Below are 20,401 nucleotides of genomic sequence, written 5' to 3'. Positions count from 1 at the left end.
GCAGCTCTGGTCTGCAGAGTGGTGAGCTGTTCTGGATGTTGGCTCCACAACTCTCCAATTTCAAAATGAGGCATGTACCATTTTCTATTAGCTCTGGGGCCGCCAGGTAGGGGCCATACTCAGCACTTTAATTCTGAGACTGAGCGTGCAGCACAGAAACTCTTTTCATCCAAGTTACAGCCAAATCTGAAGTGCAGAGCACTGCGCAGCCTGGAAACATCTCTCTGTATGGCAGCAGAAATCCGCCATGTTCTCCTGCTCGCTTAAGCCTGATGGGCGCCAGATGATGGCATAAATCACAAACAATCCCACACCAGTTTGGAATTATGATTAATAGAATGGTTATTTATTTAAAGGGGAAAAACTTACAGATCACCGTCCCAGTCAACAGCCCTCTGCGCAATCAGGAAGGGAGCCTAGTCGTCAGAAGAAGAGCTGGAAGCCAGAGAGCAAGCAGAGGGAAGTGGCCGCATTTTTAAAAAGAGAGACCACACCCCAATGGGCTGGTATCTCAGCAGCTATTGGCTGAAAGAGCAGAAAGAGCTCCCGCAACACATCAGGACAGGTGAATGTGTGATATCCTGGGCCAACCTGCCCCGGAAGAGAGCACAGTCCCCTTACCCCAGCTCCTGGTGCAGGTGTGTCTTTGTTACACATGTCCCTGCCTCTCCCAAGCCTTCCCTAGTGTATTCAAGGTCCTTGGCATAGGACCAGTGTCGTGCTCCTGCACCAAGGCCATCTACCCAGAGGGGTGAGATGCTGCTCTCCAGGCAGGTCTGAATTCCCGCAAGGGAGTGTGGGTACCTTCGCTTATGCTGCAAGGTTCGCTGTGTGTTACTGGACCCCACCCTGATACCACGTTCGCCCTTTTGTCTGTGATGTCCTGGGGCCACCAGCATCCCTAATTCAGTGCTGAGGAGTTCCATCCAGTCAGGAATAGCTCCTGATTCTACACTGAGGAGATTCACCCAGATTCAGTCACAGCAAAGATTGGATCAAGATACCAAGTCTCTGCTGGCTCCATTTGAAGGAGGAGATAGACAGGCGCCAATGCAAAAACTCCTCCAACAACCTGAAAGGCAAAATGACATCACCAGAATCCAGGCATCCTGAAACAGCAAGAATTGAACACCCTACTCTACTCCAGAAGAAATAGATTTAAACAGTACTTTATGAAAACAATAGAGGACATTACAGGAGGTAAAAAACTGCCATAAAGAAATGGAGATGACAAACAAAAACGTAGAAGAAATAAATAAATCTCTCAAAGATATCCAAGAAAAACAAGAAAAAGCAATCAAACAGGTAAGGGAAACAGTTTAAGACCTGAAAAATGAAATGGAGATAAAGAAGAAAACACAATCCGAGGGAAGACTGGAAAGGGAAATTTTGAGTAAAAGAACAGAAACGACAGAGACAAGTATTACCAACAGAATACAAGAGATGGAAGAAAAAAAATCTCAGACTCTGAAGATACTATAAAGGAAATAAAGTCACAGATTAAAGAACAAAACAAATCTAAAAATTTCTTAACACAAAACATCCAGGAAATCTGGGACACCATGAAAAGACCAAACCTAAGAAGAATTGGGGTAGAAGAAGGAGAAGAATTACAACTCAAAGGTCTAGAAAATATATTCAACAAAAATATAGAAGAAAATATCCCCAACTTAAAGAAGGATATTCCTATGAAGGTACAAGAAGCCTAAAGAACACCAAATAGACTGGATCAAAAGAAAGCATCCCCACGCCATAAAATAATCAAAACACAAAACATACTGAATAAAGAAGAGATATTAAGAGCTTCAAAGGAAAAAGGTCAAGTAACATACAAAGGAAAACCTATCAGAATTACACCTGACTTCTCAATGGAAACCATGAAAGCCAGAAGGTCTTGGATAGATGTGCTACAGACACTAGGGGAACATGGAAGCAATCCCAGACTACTATACCCAGCAAAGCTTGCATTCACCATCAATGGAGAAAACAAAATATTTCAGGACAAAAATAGATTTAAACAATATGTAGCCACAGATCTAGCCTTGCAGAAAGTAATAGAAGGAAAATCACAAACCAAGGAGTCCAACAATGCGAACAGTAATTCAGACATCTAGTGACTATTCAACAGCACAACTAGAAGAAGAAAAACACAAAAACTCTACTACAAAAAATTACCAAAATTAACAACCAGGGGTTATTAATATCACTTAATATCAATGGGCTCAATTCACATATAAAAAGGCACAGGCTAAGAGATTGGATATGTAAACAGGATCCAACATTCTGCTGTTTACAAGAAAAACACCTCAACCACAAAGACAGACAGCTATTCAGAGTAAAGACATGGGAAAAGGTTTATCAAGCAAATGGACCTAAGAAACAAGCTGGTATGGCCATACTAATTTCTAGCAAAGTTGACTTCAAACTAAAATCAATCAGAAGAGATGGAAAGGGACACTTTATACTCATAACAGGAAAAAATCCATCAGAATGAAGTCTCAATCCTGAATATCTATGTCCCTAATATAAAAGAACCCACTTATGTAAAAGAAACATTACTAGAACTCAAGGCAGCCATCAAACCACACACACTAATAGTAGGAGTCTTCAACACTCCTCTCTCACCAATGGAAAGGTCAATCAGACAGAAACCTAACAGAGAATTAAAAGACTTATGGAGGTAATGAACCAAATGGACTTAACAGACATCTATAGAACATTCCACCCAAATAGGAAAGAATATAACTTCTCTGTGGTTCATGGAACCTTTTCGAAAATTGACAACATACTCAGTAACTAAGCAAACTTTCACATTTACAAAAAAATATTAGTAACCACCTGTGTCTTATCGGATCACCATGGATTAAATTTAGAATTCAACAACAATGCTACCCCCAGAAAGCCTACAATCTCATGGAAACTGAACAGTCAACTACTGAACCACAAGTGGGTCAAGAAAGAAATAAAGAAAGAAATTGAAGTCTTCCTTGAATTTAATGAAAATAAAGACACAGAAGACTCAAACCTATGTGACACAATGAAAGCAGTGCTAAGAGGAAAGTTCATAGCACTAAGTGCCCACTTAAAGAAAACAGAGAAAGCACTCATTGAAGACTTAACAGCACACCTGAAAGCTCTAGAAAAAAAGAAGCAGACTCACCTAGGAGGAGTAGAAGACTGGAAATAATCAAACTAAGGTAAGAAATCAACAAAATAGAAACACAGAAAACAATCCAAAGAATCAATGAAACAAAAAGCTGGTTCTTGGAGAAAATCAACAAGATTGACAAACTCCTAGCCAAACTAATCAAATAGCAGAGAGAGAACAAGCAAATTCATAAGATCAGAAATGAAAAGGGGGGCATAGCCACAGACACAGAGGAAATTAAGAGAATCATTAGATCTTACTACAAAAGCCTGTATGCCACAAAATTGGAAAATGTAAAAGAAATGGACATTCTTTTAGATAAATACCATGTACCAAAGTTAAAGCAGAACCAGGTGAATAATCTAAATAGTCCTGGTAGTCACAAAGAATTAGAAGCTGTTATCAAAATCCTCCCTACCAAAAAAAGCCCAGGACCCGATGGTTTCAATGCAGAATTCAACCAGAACTTCCAAGAAGACCTAATACCTATACTCCTTAAGGTATTTCATAATATAGAAACAGAACAGTTATTGCCAAATTCCTTTTATGAAGCTACAGTTACCCTGATACTTAAACCACACAAAGACTCAACCAAGAAAGAGAATTATAGGCCAATCTCACTTATGAACATCGGCACAAAAAATCTCAATAAAATATTGGCAAACCGAATTCAAGAACACATTAGAAAAATTATCCACTACGATCAAATAGGCTTCATCCCAGAGATGCAGGGCTGGTTCAACATACGAAAATCTATCAATGTAATCCATCATATAAATAAACTGAAGGACAAAAACCATGTGATCATCTCATTAGATGCTGAAAAAGCATTTGACAAAATTCAACACCCCTTTATGATAAAGGTCTTGGAAACATTAGGGATACAAGGGTCATTCCTAAATATAATAAAGGCTATTTTCAGCAAGCCGACAGCTAACATCAAATTAAACAGAGAGAAACTCAAGGCCATCCCACTAAATTCAGGAACGTGAAAAGGCTGTCCACTCTCTCCTTATCTCTTCAATATAGTGCTTGAAGTTCTAGCAATAGCAATAAAACAACATAAAGGGATCAAAGGGATTTGAATTGGAAAGGAAGATGTTAAACTTTCGTTATTTGCAGATGATATGATAGTGTACATAAGCAATCTCCAAAACTCCACCAAAAAACTCCTACAGCTGATAAACACCTTCCTTAATATGGCAGGATACAAGATCAACTCCAAAAAATCAGTTGCCCTCCTATACAAAAAGGATAAGGAAGCAGAGAGGGAAATCAGAGAAGTATCACCTTTCACAATAGCCACAAATAGCATAAAATAACTCTAACCAAGGAAGTGAAGGATTTATTTGACAAGAATGTTAAGTCTTTGAAGAAAGAAATTGAAGGGGATACCAGAAAATGGAAGGATCTCCTTTGCTTTTGGATTGGGAGGATCAACATATTAAAAAAAAATGGCAATTCTACCAAAAGCAATCTATAGATTCAATGCAATCCCCATCAAGGTCCCAACAAAATTCTTCACAGATATTGAGAGGACAGTAATCAACATTATATGGAAAAACAAGAAACCCAGGATAGCCAAAACAATCTTATACAATAAAGGATCTTCTGGAGGCATTACCATCCCTGACTTCAAATTCTATTACAGAGCTACAGTATTGGAAACTGCTTGGTATTGGCATAAAAACAGAGAAGTTGACCAATGGATTCGAATAGAAGACACGGATCTTAACCCACAAACCTATGAACACCTGATTTTTGATAAAGGAGCTAAAAGTACACATTGGAAGAAAGAGGGCATCTTCAACAAATGGTGCTGGCATAACTGGATGTCAACCTGTAGAAGAATGAAAGTAGATCCATATCTATCACCATGCACAAAACTCAAGTCCAAATGGATTAAAGACCTCAATATTAATCGGACCGCATTGAGCCTGATAAAGGAGAAAGTGGCAAGTACTCTACAACATAGGGCACAGGAGACTGCTTCCTACATCTAACCCCAGCAGCACAGACATTAAGGGCAACATTGAATAAACGGTACCTCCTGAAACTGAGCAGCTTCTGCAAAGCAAAGAACATTGTCACTAAGACAAAAAGGCAGCCTACTGACTTGGAAAAGATCTTCACCTACCCCGCAACAGACAAAGGTCTGACTCCAAAACATATAAAGAACTCAAGAGACTAGACTTTAAAATGCTATTTTACCCAATTAAAAAATGGGGCGCTGAACTGAACAGAGAATTCTCAACAGAAGAAATTCAAATGGCCTAAAGACACTTAAGGGCATGCTCAACCTCCTTAGTGTTCAGGAAAATGCAAATCAAAACAACTTTGAGATACCATCTTATACCTGTCAAATTGGCTAAAATCAAAAACACCAATGATAGCCTTTGCTGGAGAGGTTGTGGAGTAAGGGGTACACTCATCCATTTCTGGTGGGATTGCAAACTTGTGCAAACTTGGAAAGCAGTGTGGTGGTTTCTCAGGAAATTTGGGATCAACCTACCCCAGGATCCAGCAATTCCACTTTTGGGAATGTACCCGAGAGATGCCCAATCATATTACAAAAGCATTTGTTCAACTATGTTTATAGCAGCATTATTTGTAATAGCCAGAACCTGGAAACAACCTAGATGCCATTCAGTGGTAGAATGGATAAAGAAACTATGGAATATATACATATTAGAGTACTACTCAGCGATAAAAAACAATGACATCTTGAATTTTTCATGCAAATGGATGGAAATAGAAAACACTATTCTGAGTGAGGGTACCCAGACCCCAAAAATAAACATGGGATGTACTCACTCATAATTGTTTTCTAGCCATAAATAAAAGACATTGAGCCTATAATTCGTGATCCTAGAGAAGATAAATAAGAAGGTGAACCCAAAGCAAAACAGATAGTTATCTTCCTAGATATTGGAAATATTTAATATTCCCGGCGAAAATTGGGAACTTCAGGGCAGGTTTGGATGGGGTAAGGGGAGATGGGGAGAGAAAAGTGTTTAGGGGAGGATGGGGAGCGCTTAGGGGAAGGGATGGTTGGGATATAGGAAGGGTGGATATGGGAGCAGGGAAGTTTATAACTAATTAAGGGAGCCATTTTAGGGTTGGCAGAGACTTGACTCTAGAGGTGTTCCCAGGTATCCAGGGAGATGCCCCCAGCTAGTTCCTTGGGCAGCTGGGGAGAGGGAGCCGGAAAAGGCCAGATCCTATAGTCATACTGATGAATAGCTTGCATATCACCATAGAACCTTCATCTGACGATGGATGGAAATAGAGACAGAGCCACACATTGGTTCACCGCACTGAGCACCCAAGGTCCAAATGAGGAGCAGAAGGAGGGAGATCATGAGCAAGAAAGTCAAGACCGTGAGGGGTGCTCCCACCGACCGAGATGGTGGGGCTGATCTAATTGGAGCTCACCAATGCGAGCTGGACTGGGACTGAAAAAGCATGAGATAAATCCGGACTCCCTGAACAAGGAGGACAATGAGGGCTGCTGAGAAGCCAAGGACAATGGCACTGGAATTGGATCCTACTACACATACTTGCTTTTAGGGTGCCTAGCCTTTTGGATGCTCACCTTCCTAGACCTGGATGGAGCGGAGAGGAACATGGACTTCCCACAGGGCAGGGAACCCTTACTGCTCTTAGGACAGGAGAGGGAGCGAGAGTGGAGGGGGAAGGAGGAGGCAGAAAGTTTTAATAAAAAAAAGAATATCAAAAAAAGAATATGTACAGTTTGTCAAGGAAATCAATGTTTGTATAATTGTTTTCGTTGTGTTACCCAAATTCAGATGAGCTATTTATTAAATAGTCAAGTTAGGGTCAAATAATGGCTATTTGCTTAGCTCTCAATTTCCTTAGACTTTCTGGAAACCATTGTTCTCCTGTATTTATAAAAATATAAGCATATCCTATTTCTCATTAATAATATTTTCATTTTCTATTAAAGAGTTTTCCTCTTTATACCAAATTAGATGGTAGTGTATTACCCTCAGTACTCTTTATAATAATAAACTGTCAATTCATTTCAGCTAGAATAAGATCATTTTCTTTACATTTCAAAAAATGTATAGTAAATAATGAGTCTAATATAATGTTCCTAGAATTAAGGTCTGTCTTTTCCCCTTTTTTATTTATTGGCATCTCTCTTAATTTTTTGTCAGATTTGTCAATGACTATCTGTCATTGAGTATTAGAAGGGATATTAATAATAATTTCAATATTTTAATATTTGATGAAGTAGCCTACTGAATGTTGAAAGGAATTAAGAGAATGATGTAATTACTGCAACTTACAAAAAAAGTTAAGGTGTATTACATCCATTTGTAATATGTCATTTGCTATTTTACCTCTGGATTTGTTGCCAAAGGCAGTCAAGTCCTATGAAAGGTTTGACAAGCTTTATAATGTGTAATTATTAATTTTGCATACTTTCAGTTAAATGAAAAATATTTAAGGCTTTTTAATTCATGTTTATCTGCAACAAACTTACTATCTTCAGATAAAAAATTTCAAGGATACATCCTATATGTACTTTTTAAAAAACTGTGAACCAATTAGCATCAATCATAGTGCTGGGTAGATTCATGTGTGTGCTGATATGAATAATGAATAGTGTCAAAGTATAGTAAGCTAAAATGTGTTATAACTGCAAAAATAAAGAAATAATGTTGTATTTTCATGTAAAAAACTGTGTAAATATTTTGAATGGTATATGCTATATATTGTGAATCTGAAACAATGTTTATAGGTTTGGAAAAATTTGACAAGTTCATTATAGCTGCCAATTTGGCCTTTAGAACAGATTAAAATAAGGAGGTTCATAATATTTTGGAGGTATCTTTTCTATCAGAATATCCAGAAAAATTAAATTTAAAAGCATCTATATATAAAACAAATGCTTGATCAAGAGTTTGGTGATTAATAGTAGGATAAATATTGTCTGTTAATTAAAAAACAATGCATTTGTTTTTTAATATTGATTATTAATTTTTATGTAATCATTCAAAGATATCTGTTGACTTTTGTTAATTTTTCACAGATTCTGTTGTTGTCTTCTTAATTTAAATAGAAAATATAATGTTAAGCAGGGGGTCTAATAGAGCTAAGAAGTTATATTTTTCCCTCTTTTTGTTTTTTAAAGGATTTATTTATTTATTTATTTATTTACTATGTATATAGTGCTCTGCCTGCATGTACACCTGCATACCAGACAGGCCACAAGATATCATTACAGATGGTTGTGAGTCACCATTTGTTTGCTGGAAATTGAACTCAAGTCCTTTGGAAGAAAGATTGTTGACTGAGTTTTCTGTCCTGCCCAGTTCCCACAGTCATTAAGTCCCAAAGAAATCACAAAGAGGGTCTACATTAGTTATAAATTGATTGGCCTAGTATCTCAGTCTTCTTATTAACTCTTACAACTTATATTAGCCCATTACTCTTACCTGTGTTAGCCACATGGCTCTGTACCTTTTTCAGTGAGGCAGTCACACCTTGCTTCTTCTGTGGCTGGTCCAGGACTGCAGACCATGCTTTTCTCCTGACCATTTTCCATAGTCCATTTTTGGGGGATGTGGGCATAGTTTTCCAGACTACTTACTGCTTATAATCTTATGGGGACCTAAAGAAAATTTAGAATTATGATCAAGTCCTGACTGGAGTATGCTGATCATCTCAGGCAGCAGACTAGAATCCGTTGAATCTGTTTTGGATTTAGAACTCAGACATCTAGGCCATCTGTTCCTACTGGAGATTTCTCAGATGGTCCTCTTTGATCTAACCTGATCTTTCTTACTCAGAGTGAATCCACAGCCTCTCATTTCCATTGGAAACAAAAACAAAGCCTCTTCTCCAAAGTAACATACCTTTTGACTTCAATTTTGAAGTCAAGGTATTTTCAAAATATTTGTTTTATTATTCCAGCAGTATTTATATTTAAATGTATTTTAACAGCTGTTGGTCCTTCCTCAGCTGTCAAGCAATTCAAAGGCAACATAATATACATTATACAGACTCTCTGTGTATTTTTCATCTTTATGTGGCTTTTTTAACCTCTATTTTATTTTTACTTTTAATTTTTGGATTTTTGATACATGTTCTCTGTGTATCTTTGACTGTCCTGGAACTCTCTCTGTAGACCAGGCTGTCCTTGAACTCACAGAGATCTGGCTGCCTCTGCCCCCCAAGTGCTGAGAGTAAAGGTGTGTGCCACCACACCTTGACTTCACAAAACATCAGTACTCTTAACCTCTGAGCCATCTGTGCAGACCTAATTTAACCTTTTCTTATATGTTTTACAGATACGTAAAGATATATAAAAATGTAAAAAAATAATATTAATGAAGAAGTTAATATATTAATGTTTTATACAAAAGAAGAAAAGCAGCATGAGATAAACAATAGTGACTTTTATTATGAATAGTCTATTTTCTAGTTTTTATAAAAGCACATTGTAACTTTTTCTGGGCAGTTTTCTGCACTTTCTTTCTTTATTAGAGTAAAATGCACTTTTGACCCAGGACAGAGATTTGAGGAACCTATTTATCTATCTATCTATCTATCTATCTATCTATCTATCTATCTATCTATCTATCTATCTATCTATTTTTACTATATTTAAAAACCAAAACAAATTATCTTTTTTCATTATACATACCAATTCAAGTTCCCAGTCCCTTTCCTCATCCCATTCCCTCCACTAACCCACCCACCCCATCCCCATCCACTCCTCAGAAAGGGTAAGGCACATTGCTTTGTGGAAGGTCCAAGGCCCTCCCTACTATATCTAGGCCGAGTAAGGTATCTATTCAAAGAGAATAGATTCACGAAATGTCAGTACAAGCAGTAGGGATAAATTCTGATGCCACTGCCAGTGGCCCCTCAGTCTGCCCCAGATATACAACTGTCAACCATATTGAGAGGTACTAGCTTGTTCTTTTGCTTGTTTCTTCCTAGTTCTGCTGGTATTGGTGAGCACCCATTAGCTCAGGTAGACTGTTTCAGTGGGTGTACCCATCGTGTTGTTGACCTCTTTGATCATATTCTTACTACCCTCTCTCTTCAACTAGATTTTGGGAGCTCAGTCCAGTGCTCCAATGTGGGTCTCTGCCACTCAGAGTCACAGGAATGGAAAATTGGATGGATCCCATGCTCCTAGACTGCACTTGACTACATTCGCTGAGAATATTTCCAGATATAACCTGGCTTTAGAATTTACTGCTTACCATTTCATAAACACATAGGTCAGGTACATTAAGCATTAGCATTGCATCATTAGTTAGGCTGTTACAGTAAAATAAAGGCACTTTCCATATGAGAAGCAATTTTAACATAGAAATATGGAATCTACATTATATACATTAAATGACTTATATAAGAAGGGATCATTTGCTCAGCCAGGTTGCTTCTAAATGAAGGTTATATTCTAATGAGAAGGTAGATTCTGGGCTCTACTATCAATGAAAACATGAAGTAGCTGAATAAGTGCTCCTGAAAAGTGTTCCCATAGTCCAATGGGGTAAAAATGGTGATTCTATCATACTTACATCTTGTGTCTTCTTATAGTTGTTGGTTGAATCAAAATCATATTTTGATTCTCAGTAATCATTAAAAGGCCCCTAATTAATCGGTACTATAGGAAATAATACTAGGAAATTAAATTATTAGCCCAAATAGTCCATAAATCAATATATATATACATATATTTATTTATTTAGAAAAAATATTTATTTATTATTTAGCTATTTAGAAATAAAAAATTAGCTCTTTGATTGAGTACCAACTCATTTGCATGTTAAAGAAATGGAAAGATTTAAAATACTGCCATTCAATTAATATTATTCCTCCTTTTCCTCTCACTATATGAGTAAATATGAATCTTCAATTTCTTAAAAACCACCTATGAATTCTTTTAACTTTAAATAATTCCAACATTGCATTTCTCCACACCCCTTTTCTATAATTTCCTCAATTACAGCTCAGCTATACATCTTAATCATAAGCATAAAGCTCCATGGGCTGACAGGGTAAGATCTGGTAAAGCACCAGTGTTCAGTTTACAAGATCAAAGAGTATTAAAACACATTATTGGGTTTTCTGTACCTATCTGGAGAAAGCATGGTGTGAATCAATGTATTGTGAATGAACACCAAGAACCCCTACTTCTAATAATATTTACTTCCTTGAAATAATAGATTCCTCATGTTAGTAACCTTTGCAATGCCATGATGAAAATACCTATTAGAAACAATTTAAAAGGTACAGAACTTATTTTGGCTCAGCTTTTCAGAGCTTTTTTTGCCGTAACTATAGGGAAGTCATTTGGAGTCAATCCATTAGGGCCATGGTGGGTCTTAAAGCTAAAGCTCATTTTGAAACAACCAGAGATAATATACACCCAAGTTTCTGTCTATTGAAAGACCTCATCCAGTTTGAGCATACACAACTAAAGATTCTAGAATGTACCATAATCTATTCAAAACTGGTCTCAAGTATTTAAAAATCAAGCTTTGGTAGATAATGTAGTATCAAATCTAGCCCATCACAGACCATATCGTGCTATAATCTAGACATTAGTTTCCTGAATTAAAATAATCTTCCTGGAGGTATCATATAATGATATCTCATTGCTGTATAAATCACAAGAATAGAAGAGCTAGGATCATTCAATCATAAAAGATACTGCTTTTAAGTAAATTTTGAAATATTTTATCATTTTGTGTTTTGGGGACAGAGAAGAGTAGAGAAAGTAAAAGAGTCACATTTTCAGTTTTCTGTAATCCTCCCAATGATCTTAAAAGCCCAGGCAAGTCTTATAACAAAATATTAACAGGTGCAGGCACTAGAAGGAGCATCTGAGGCAACTTTTCTTACTCCATTGCACTTGTGGGAGGTTTTTGTTATGACTTGTATCACTGTGAAAGGAACAGTTTGATCCTGTTGACAATAGTAAGTGGCAGTATCTTCAGGCTGCAAGTTGCTGATGGTGAGAGAGTAATATGTCCCTGATCCACTGCCACTGAACCTCGATGGGACTCCTGTATGCAAGTTGGATGTTTTATAGATCAAGAGATTAGGAGCATTCCCTGGTTTCTGTTGGTGCCAGGATAACCAACTGTTAATATTCTGACTGGCATGACAAGTGATGGTGACACTTTCTCCAGGAGATGCAGACAGCTTGGATGGTGACTGGGTCATCTGGATATCACATCTCACATCTGAGGATAGAAATATACACAAATATATATGTTAACCATCTTATAGGACAACTTCCATAAAAATCAAGGCAGCACTGACCACACTGCTCCCCCATTTCTGTCTTCCTTACCTAAAATCCAGAGCAGTAGCAGCCCTAGGAGTTCAGCAAGGACCATCATATTGATTCTGTATCTTCACTGAGAATGACTTTTTCACAGGGTGTCAATGGCTGCTTAAGAAATCCTTAGTTGTGGGCTGTGCTCTGGCCACATGCAAATCTATAATGGTGTGTAGGACTGGTGCCACCTGCAGGATAAGCTGGGCTCATTTTATGAACTCAGCATAAGAACAAGTATGTTCAAGCATTCAACAGAGAAAAGAGAAGACCAGATCTGTATTCAGATAACATGTTTCTTTCTGTATGTCAAAGAACAGTTTCAGTCTAGTGCTGTGTTGTTTTTTATCACTCCCTTCACTACTTCATACTTGTTCGTGGGTACATTCTTATTAAGGATGGCGATTAACCTTCTGAAAGAATTGCAGAAAGTTAAAAAAGCCTTATATATTAATATACATTTAAAGAATAATTTTTACACAGTATTGTAAAATTTGCAGAAAAATAACATTGTCCATCAAAGTCAGCAATAAAAGCTGGGCGGTGGTGGCACACGCCTTTAATCCCAGCACTCGGGAGGCAGAGGCAGGCGGATGGATCTCTGTGAGTTCGAGGCCAGCCTGGTCTACAAGAGCTAGTACCAGGACAGGCTCTAAAAAAGCTGCAGAGAAACCCTGTCTCGAAAAACCAATAAATAAATAAATAAATAAATAAATAAATAAATAAATAAATAAACAAAGTCAGCAATAAAAATGTCTATACAACTCAATGAGCTTCTACAGAGTTAGAATGGAAATGAGTAGATTGCATTAGATTTTACACTTTCAAAAAGTATTTCATGTACATATCCATCACCTGAATCAAAAGGTCTCTTACAGAATTAGAAAAGAAACAATTAATTTTATATTCTTTTTTATATTCCTGAGTTGTGTCTGTTTTATTCTTTCAGTTTTCATCTGGTACTGCTTTTGAAGTGAACATTAAAAAAGAGTTAAAACACCACATAAGCGATACTTTAATCAAAGCCATCCAATATCAAAGATCTTCTCACTTTTCTGTATCTCTTAATATCTCATTTTAGATTGTCCGTGTTTCATGATATCCTTTGGATGTTTTAGGATACTTAGCCTATTTTTATCTACTCTTTTCATATAGTCCATCCTTTTCAAAACTGGAAATCAGCACCCTTAGAAATGCTCATTTAACTCATGAAAGTTCTATGTTCTTTTTCATACGCTACCATCGCCAAATCTGACCAAACTTCAAAAAGAGCACTGTTTTCACAACTGAATTAAGGACAGTGGGACAGCAAGTATGGAGAAGTGAAAAGTACATAGTAATGGATATGACAGTTGTACATTTAGGAGATGAATCCTGAGTAGGGTTGGTAAGATGTGCCTACACTGGTGTTATGATATTGAATGTTCAAGATTGGTGATCAGATTTGCTATGAAGACAGGATTCCCATGCTTAGAAGTTCAAGGAAAAAGGCATCTTCACTGTAATAAGCTGTCAAAGCTCATCTCTATCTATGTATTTACCCTATGGTCTCCTTAAATTAGTTACTTCTCCTTTTGCTGTGATAAAATACCATCATAAAAGCAATGAAAGATTTATTCTGACTCACAGTTAAAGAATATATTTCAATGCCTGGAAATGATAGCTCGTGAGATAAGAACACTGGCTGCTTTTCTAGAAGACATATATTCAATTCTCTGCACTAACATGGAGGCTCTCAACACTCTGTAATGTAACACTAATGGATTTGATGATTTCTTTTCTACTTTTATTGCATCAGTCACACATAATGTACACAGACAAATATGTAAGCAAAAACTCCTATACATATAAAAATATGTTTTGGAAAACAACAAATTTTATCATGACAAGGAAGCCATCTCTGCATCATGGTACAAAAGCTGGTAACAATAATTCTACACTCAGGACAGATAAAGAAAACAACAAGAGAGGCAAACTCTTAGTTGCCTCTCTCTATTTTATAAAACCCAGGGTATCTTGCCTAAGGAATATCCTCACACACAATTAAATCAATATGGAAGAGGGAATCATAAAGCCCTCTTCATCCCTGAGAATCCACAGGCAGTTAATAATTGCTAGGTTTAAGAGAAGATATAATCCTCTGTGGTGTTGCTACTAGTAGAGTATTCTTGCATAATTAAATATGTCACTGCCGTGATCTTACAGGCAACCCTAATTAAAGGCTCTAAATAAAGAAATTAAAAAAACATGGAAATAGGAAGAATTGTGTGGGAGAAGAAAGGGAATGTCAATAACAGGAGGAAGAAGAGAATAAAGGAAGATAATGGGGGAGAATAGTGTGGTGATATTTCATTTGTATTTTAATAAATAAAACTTACCCAAAAAGCAGAATGCAAAATATCCAAAATAGTAAACAATACAGGCCAGGCAGTTGTGGTATACAAGTTTAATCCTAGCAGCCACACTGATTAGTCATAGAGGTCAAGCCACCAGTGATGATGCACACCTTTAATCCCAGCATTAGAAAGGAATATTAAATGGGGTAGACAGAAACTTTCTCTCTTTCAGTCTGAACATTTAACAGAGATAAGTGCTTTCTAGTGGCTTGGCTGTTTTGCTTTACTGATATTCACTATGAACTCCAGTATCTGTCTCTCATTGTTTATTATTCATGCTACAGAGTATGATCAAATTTTAGTATGTGTGTGTGTATGTGTTTGATGCGTATGTATGAAGTTGGACATGTACATATCATAGAGCATGTATGGATGTCACAAGTCAAGATTCCATCTTGTTTACAGACAAGGACCACATTACTCCTGCTGCTTTGCTTGGTAATCTTACTCTATGTTAACTGGCTTCCAACCTTCCAGTGATTTTCCTGTATGTTCCTTATTTCATCTTAGCTATACCTAAAGAAGCATCACTCTTGTATCTAGCTTTTTAAGGTAGCTCCATAGATCAAAGGGATTACGCTCAGGTTACTTACCAGGCTAGACTTTGGATTATCTTAAACTACTGAGCCATCTTCCAGAGTAGAAGTGTATATATTTAACTGAATTATGCCAGTCCTATATATTTGACACATAAATACAATTGAGAGGGTTGTATACATAGTGAGTTTTATTCTGAGAGTCTTTGTATAAAACCAGAACTCACATTATAGTCGATGGAATTAGCAGGCTTTTTCCAGATAGAACTGTGATATTCTAACTCCTTGAAAGTTTAAATTTACTATTCAATTACTTTCCTTTCCCATTCAAAAATTTTTATCTCTTATATCTCAGTCTTGACATCTATTGACACTATTGTCTTTTATGGTATAAAGAAAGAAATGAACAACTATGCAGGAATGAGCATGAAAATTTTTTGTGGGAGGTTACAGCCACAGGAGAGTTTCAGGGCGATATAAAAGGGACATTTCATGATAGTTCTGAGTCCCCCAGCTTAGACTATAGAAACAATATGAAGGGGACATTTCATGATAGTTCTGAGTCCCCCAGCTTAGACTATAGAGACAAAGTCTGTTAAAACAACAGTACTTTCCAAGAAAAACACTGTTATTCTGTTTAGAGGAGGGGAGGAGATGGAAATTTTTTAAATAAAAATAAATAAATAAATAAACCAAAAAAAAAAACATGTAAAGAAATCATCTATGCAAGGGTACTGAATACCCTTGTTCACAGTAGTGGAACATCTTTGAAAGTAAATAAGATTTTATTATTATTTAGTTTTATTATTATGTAGTGAAATATGTATGTTTAGAATCAGAGCAAGGATGAAAGTCCATTCTCTCTTTTGAATGGAGGTTATCACTAACATTGTCTGTTCATGATGGAAGTAATACAGCAGATCTTTCATAAAAGAAGTGCAGATAAACTGAAGGCATTCCTAGAACCATCACTGGTGAAGTAACACTGAGACATTGAGATATCCACATTATCCTGAGACCTCTCACCTTGACTTACAGAACTATGCTTTCAATGTTCTTTCCCATTATACCTATGTTCTAAAATTCTCTACTTAAAAGAACAATATAGGGCAAACTTAACATTCAGATAACAATCAACAAAATGACACCAAGAGAATTATGTCTTTAAACACCCTTTGTCCAGGCAGAGTCATGTGGTGATATTTTGTTTATACCATAACAAATGAAGTTTGCCTGAATATCAGATTGCAGTGGTAAAACACTAGTTAGTCATAGAGGCCAGGCAGTGTTGTTACACACCTTTAATCCCAGCACTGGGGTAATAGAGGCAGATGGATCTCTGTGAGTTCAAGGCTACCCTGGCCTACACAAGATTTAATCTGTCTAAAATAGAAACAGAGCTCAGATGAAGATGATCCCAGCACTAGGGAGGTGGAGACAGAAATGATATCACTGGGAGGAGAAAGAGATATAAGACAGGAGGAGACAGGAGCTCATAGCAGTTTGAGCATACAGTCTAAGGATGCAGTCTGAGACAACCAGTCTATGGTCAGTCTGAGGAGGCAGTCTGAGAACAGGATCAACCTTTTTGTCTCAGCTTTGGAAATGTAAGAACTCTCCGGTGGCTGAATCTTCTGCTTCTCTGATCTTCGGCATTAACACCTGTATCTGACCCTGGTTTTTATTAGTAGTACCAATTAGAATTTGTGCTACAGAATCACACTCTGAAGTGTTGGTGGTTTATCCTCAACAGAGGGCTCATGACTTCAGGTGATCTAATCCCTTTGAGATGTCTACTTTGGTACTTGGTTAAGATGTAAGATGGCATCTAGCAAAATTCGCTATACAGTTATATTTCCCTTTTATATAAATGGGGATTATGTAAAAGTATTTGATAAATTATTAGATTTCTGTTAATATCTGAAATATTAGCCTAACTCAAATATTCTTATTTTCATCCCTTTGTAAACCATGCGAATTATTGTGTTGTTCAATGTTTTCAGGTTTGATTGATTGATGGCTTATCAAATTGTCTTTGTGATTATCTTATCCCCTCATTCTTAAAGAACTTCATTGAAAATTCTAGATTTGAAATTGACATTCATACAAAAATGAATGATTTGTTTTCAATTTAGAATTTTTGCATGCTTTGGGTGACTAGACAAGTCATTCTTTCCATTCTATGAGAAATTACTTATCTCTACTCTGTTCACACACATCCACACAGAGACACTTGTTCATATTTCTAGCTAAATGAATAAAACTTTTAATGGTTAATATTTCAATTTATAAAAATAACCTAAAAACTCAAAAAGACTGCTTCTAATATCAAAACGATTTTGAAATGGCAAAAATATAAGCCACTGTTTCTATTTTTATTAAAGTTTTACCACATTTTTTCCATTTATTTTGGAGAAGGTTGTCCTATGCTGCAAATGTGAAAGCGTGGAGACACGGTATAGGAAGTTGGTTCTCTCCTCCAATGTCAGTACCCAGAATGAAAGAAAAGTTCTCGAGTTTGGCAACCAATGCCTGTATACTCTGGGCTGTCTCGTAGATACAACCGTTACTATTTAAAATATAAAAAATTACATATCATACAAATGAAAATGCCTGTTTCTTCAATGTATTTGTCACCCAGATGTCAAAATTTAGCTAAAGCTGCAAGTCGTTTTAGCATCACAGAACTAAATAAATTCCTTGGCTTGGGGATGTCAATATCTACATTGTTTTCTGACATTTAGTAATAAGTTGCATGGTTTATCAATATGGAACATGATTAGCTATGTAAGACTTTAAGGCTGCAACAAAAATCTTTCTATGTCACTTCAAATCTCGCAGCCTGGCATATGGTAAACATGCCATGGGTCCTATCGCGAATCTCTAGGATCTCTTTCTACAACAAATAAAGGAGAGTAGACATTCTGTCTGCTCTAAGTTGCACTCTCTGACAGCATGTTTCTGACAATGGCAAAGAATATGACTGGAGATGTTAGGTGGAAGACCCTGAGTTTAGCCAGCTCTGCACACATTCTATGCTGGGGATATTAGGTTGCTGCTCAGTTCTTGAACCTGCATACACCTTACATGTTATATTCCTTTCTCTTAGTGAAAGAATATATTTCCAAAGCCTATATATTAGCCTCTTTACCCATCTTCTAGAGACGGCTTCTTTCCTGTTAATGTAAAGCTATGTATAGGGAATATATATGGAGTCTGGATATAATCAGGATTTAGAGTTGAATCCTTTGATTCTTACATATATGCTTTCATTTTCAATGTACTAGCCAGAATTAACTGTCAGGGAATTGCAGTAAGTTGTGCCTTTAACAAGTGCTCTATGAAACGTGGTGACTCCAGGTAAATGGTACTTGTCTATAAAATGGACATGGCAGTTTATGCATTAATCTCAGTGATGATTATGTGGGTTCAAAATATCAGTGCATTTTGATTGCCATTGCCCTGTATAGATCAAGTTTTAGGTGAATGAATGCCCTGCTTCTTCACTTCACTCACCTGGAGTAACCCAGAAGCATTCTAAACTTCAATTCTGTACATTTTCTTTGGAAATTTGCAGGATAAAGAGACATTAATTCCTTTTTTGGTTCTATTCAATTTGTCTCTTTTCTCACAGGAATTTTATACCTCCTCATTATGCCATTTTCAAAGAAAGCCTTATATTTGAAGAATTCAAAGTAACACAACAGTCAAAGCTAAATACATTGAGGGTATTTTTAGCATTATGTCTTAAAGCACAATTAATAAAAACTCAGAGACAACCTGAAGACTAGAGAGGCAAAACAGCCAGCCATTGTCTCTTACCTTGACCTCAGTCCAAAAATTGTGACCCTGCCTCCAGGAAACCTCAGAATGAGAATGAGACTGAGATTTATCTCTTCCTGTTTTATATTCTTCTCTAGTTCTGGGACTAAGGGTGTTCACCACTACCACCAGGTTTCTAGAGCAAGATGGTGTGGCTACTGGGATTAAAGGTGTTTGTCATTCTAGTTACAGGGGTAAAAGGTGTGTGATATTACTGCCTTTTCTGTAAGGATGGCTAATGTGGTTATTTTACTTTTATGATCCTCAGGCAGTTTTATTCATTAAAATACAAATGAAATACTAGTATATTTCCCCTTTTTGTCTAAAATAAAAAAGGCTATAACTAATATAAGAAAAACTATATACAATAAGTACAATAACTATATGTGATATATACAGTCAAAAAATAATCAACAATGTCTAGTCTGTTTGTATTTGACAAACTTAGAGAAAATACTCCATATCTATTCTATCTTGGTGATGTGGGAGGGTCTTCTGTTTGAGTTGATTTCATTTGTTAATAAAAAAAAAACTGCCTTGGCCCATTTGATAGGCCAGCCCTTAGGTGGGTGGAGTAGACAGAACAGGATGCTGGGAGTGAGGCAGATGCCTCGACTGCGTCTCCTCTCTGGGTCAATCGCCATGAAGCCAGCCAACAGGTCAGACATGCTGATTCTTTCCTGGTAAGACATCACCTCATGTTGCTACACACATTACTAAATATGGGTTAATCAAGATGTGAGAATTAGACAATAAGAGGCTGGAACTAATGGGCCAGGCAGTGTTTAAATGAATACAATTTGTGTGTTGTTATTTCGGGTTTTAAGCTAGCCATGCGAGAGCCAGGCAGGATGAAAAGCAGGCCTGCCCGAAGTTCCTCACTACATCTTGATGAGTCCAAAGTCTTATACCTAATTAACTTTCTATCATGACTTGCTTTCTGTGTCAGGTAAACAAGAGAAATTCTAACTATAGCTATCTAGTTTCACCTCCCTCATGAACCCAAGAAGAAAATAAAATTAACTGAGTAAGACAGTGGAAGCAAGTGAGATCCAAAAAGTGTGAGAAATGACAGAAATACCTGGGTGCCTAGATAGTTACCCAAAGTTCCTCTGCAACATTGGGACATCTATCCTTGGCCTACAGGCCTAGCATATCTGAGAGACTC

At 36.8% G+C, this 20,401-nt stretch overlaps 1 gene segment (V, D, J or C); it reads right to left on the bottom strand.

Annotated features, from left to right (window-relative positions):
- Positions 1–964: 964 nt before the first annotated feature.
- Positions 965–18,947, bottom strand: LOC119807244. The segment is given in 4 exon segments: positions 965–1,072; positions 12,041–12,384; positions 12,495–12,556; positions 18,928–18,947. Coding segments are annotated over 4 exon segments (534 nt in total).
- Positions 18,948–20,401: the final 1,454 nt, after the last annotated feature.

This window comes from Arvicola amphibius, chromosome 2, assembly GCF_903992535.2.
Source record: "Arvicola amphibius chromosome 2, mArvAmp1.2, whole genome shotgun sequence".
Classification (NCBI taxonomy): domain Eukaryota; kingdom Metazoa; phylum Chordata; class Mammalia; order Rodentia; family Cricetidae; genus Arvicola; species Arvicola amphibius.
This window is presented reverse-complemented; position numbering and strand designations above follow the sequence as displayed.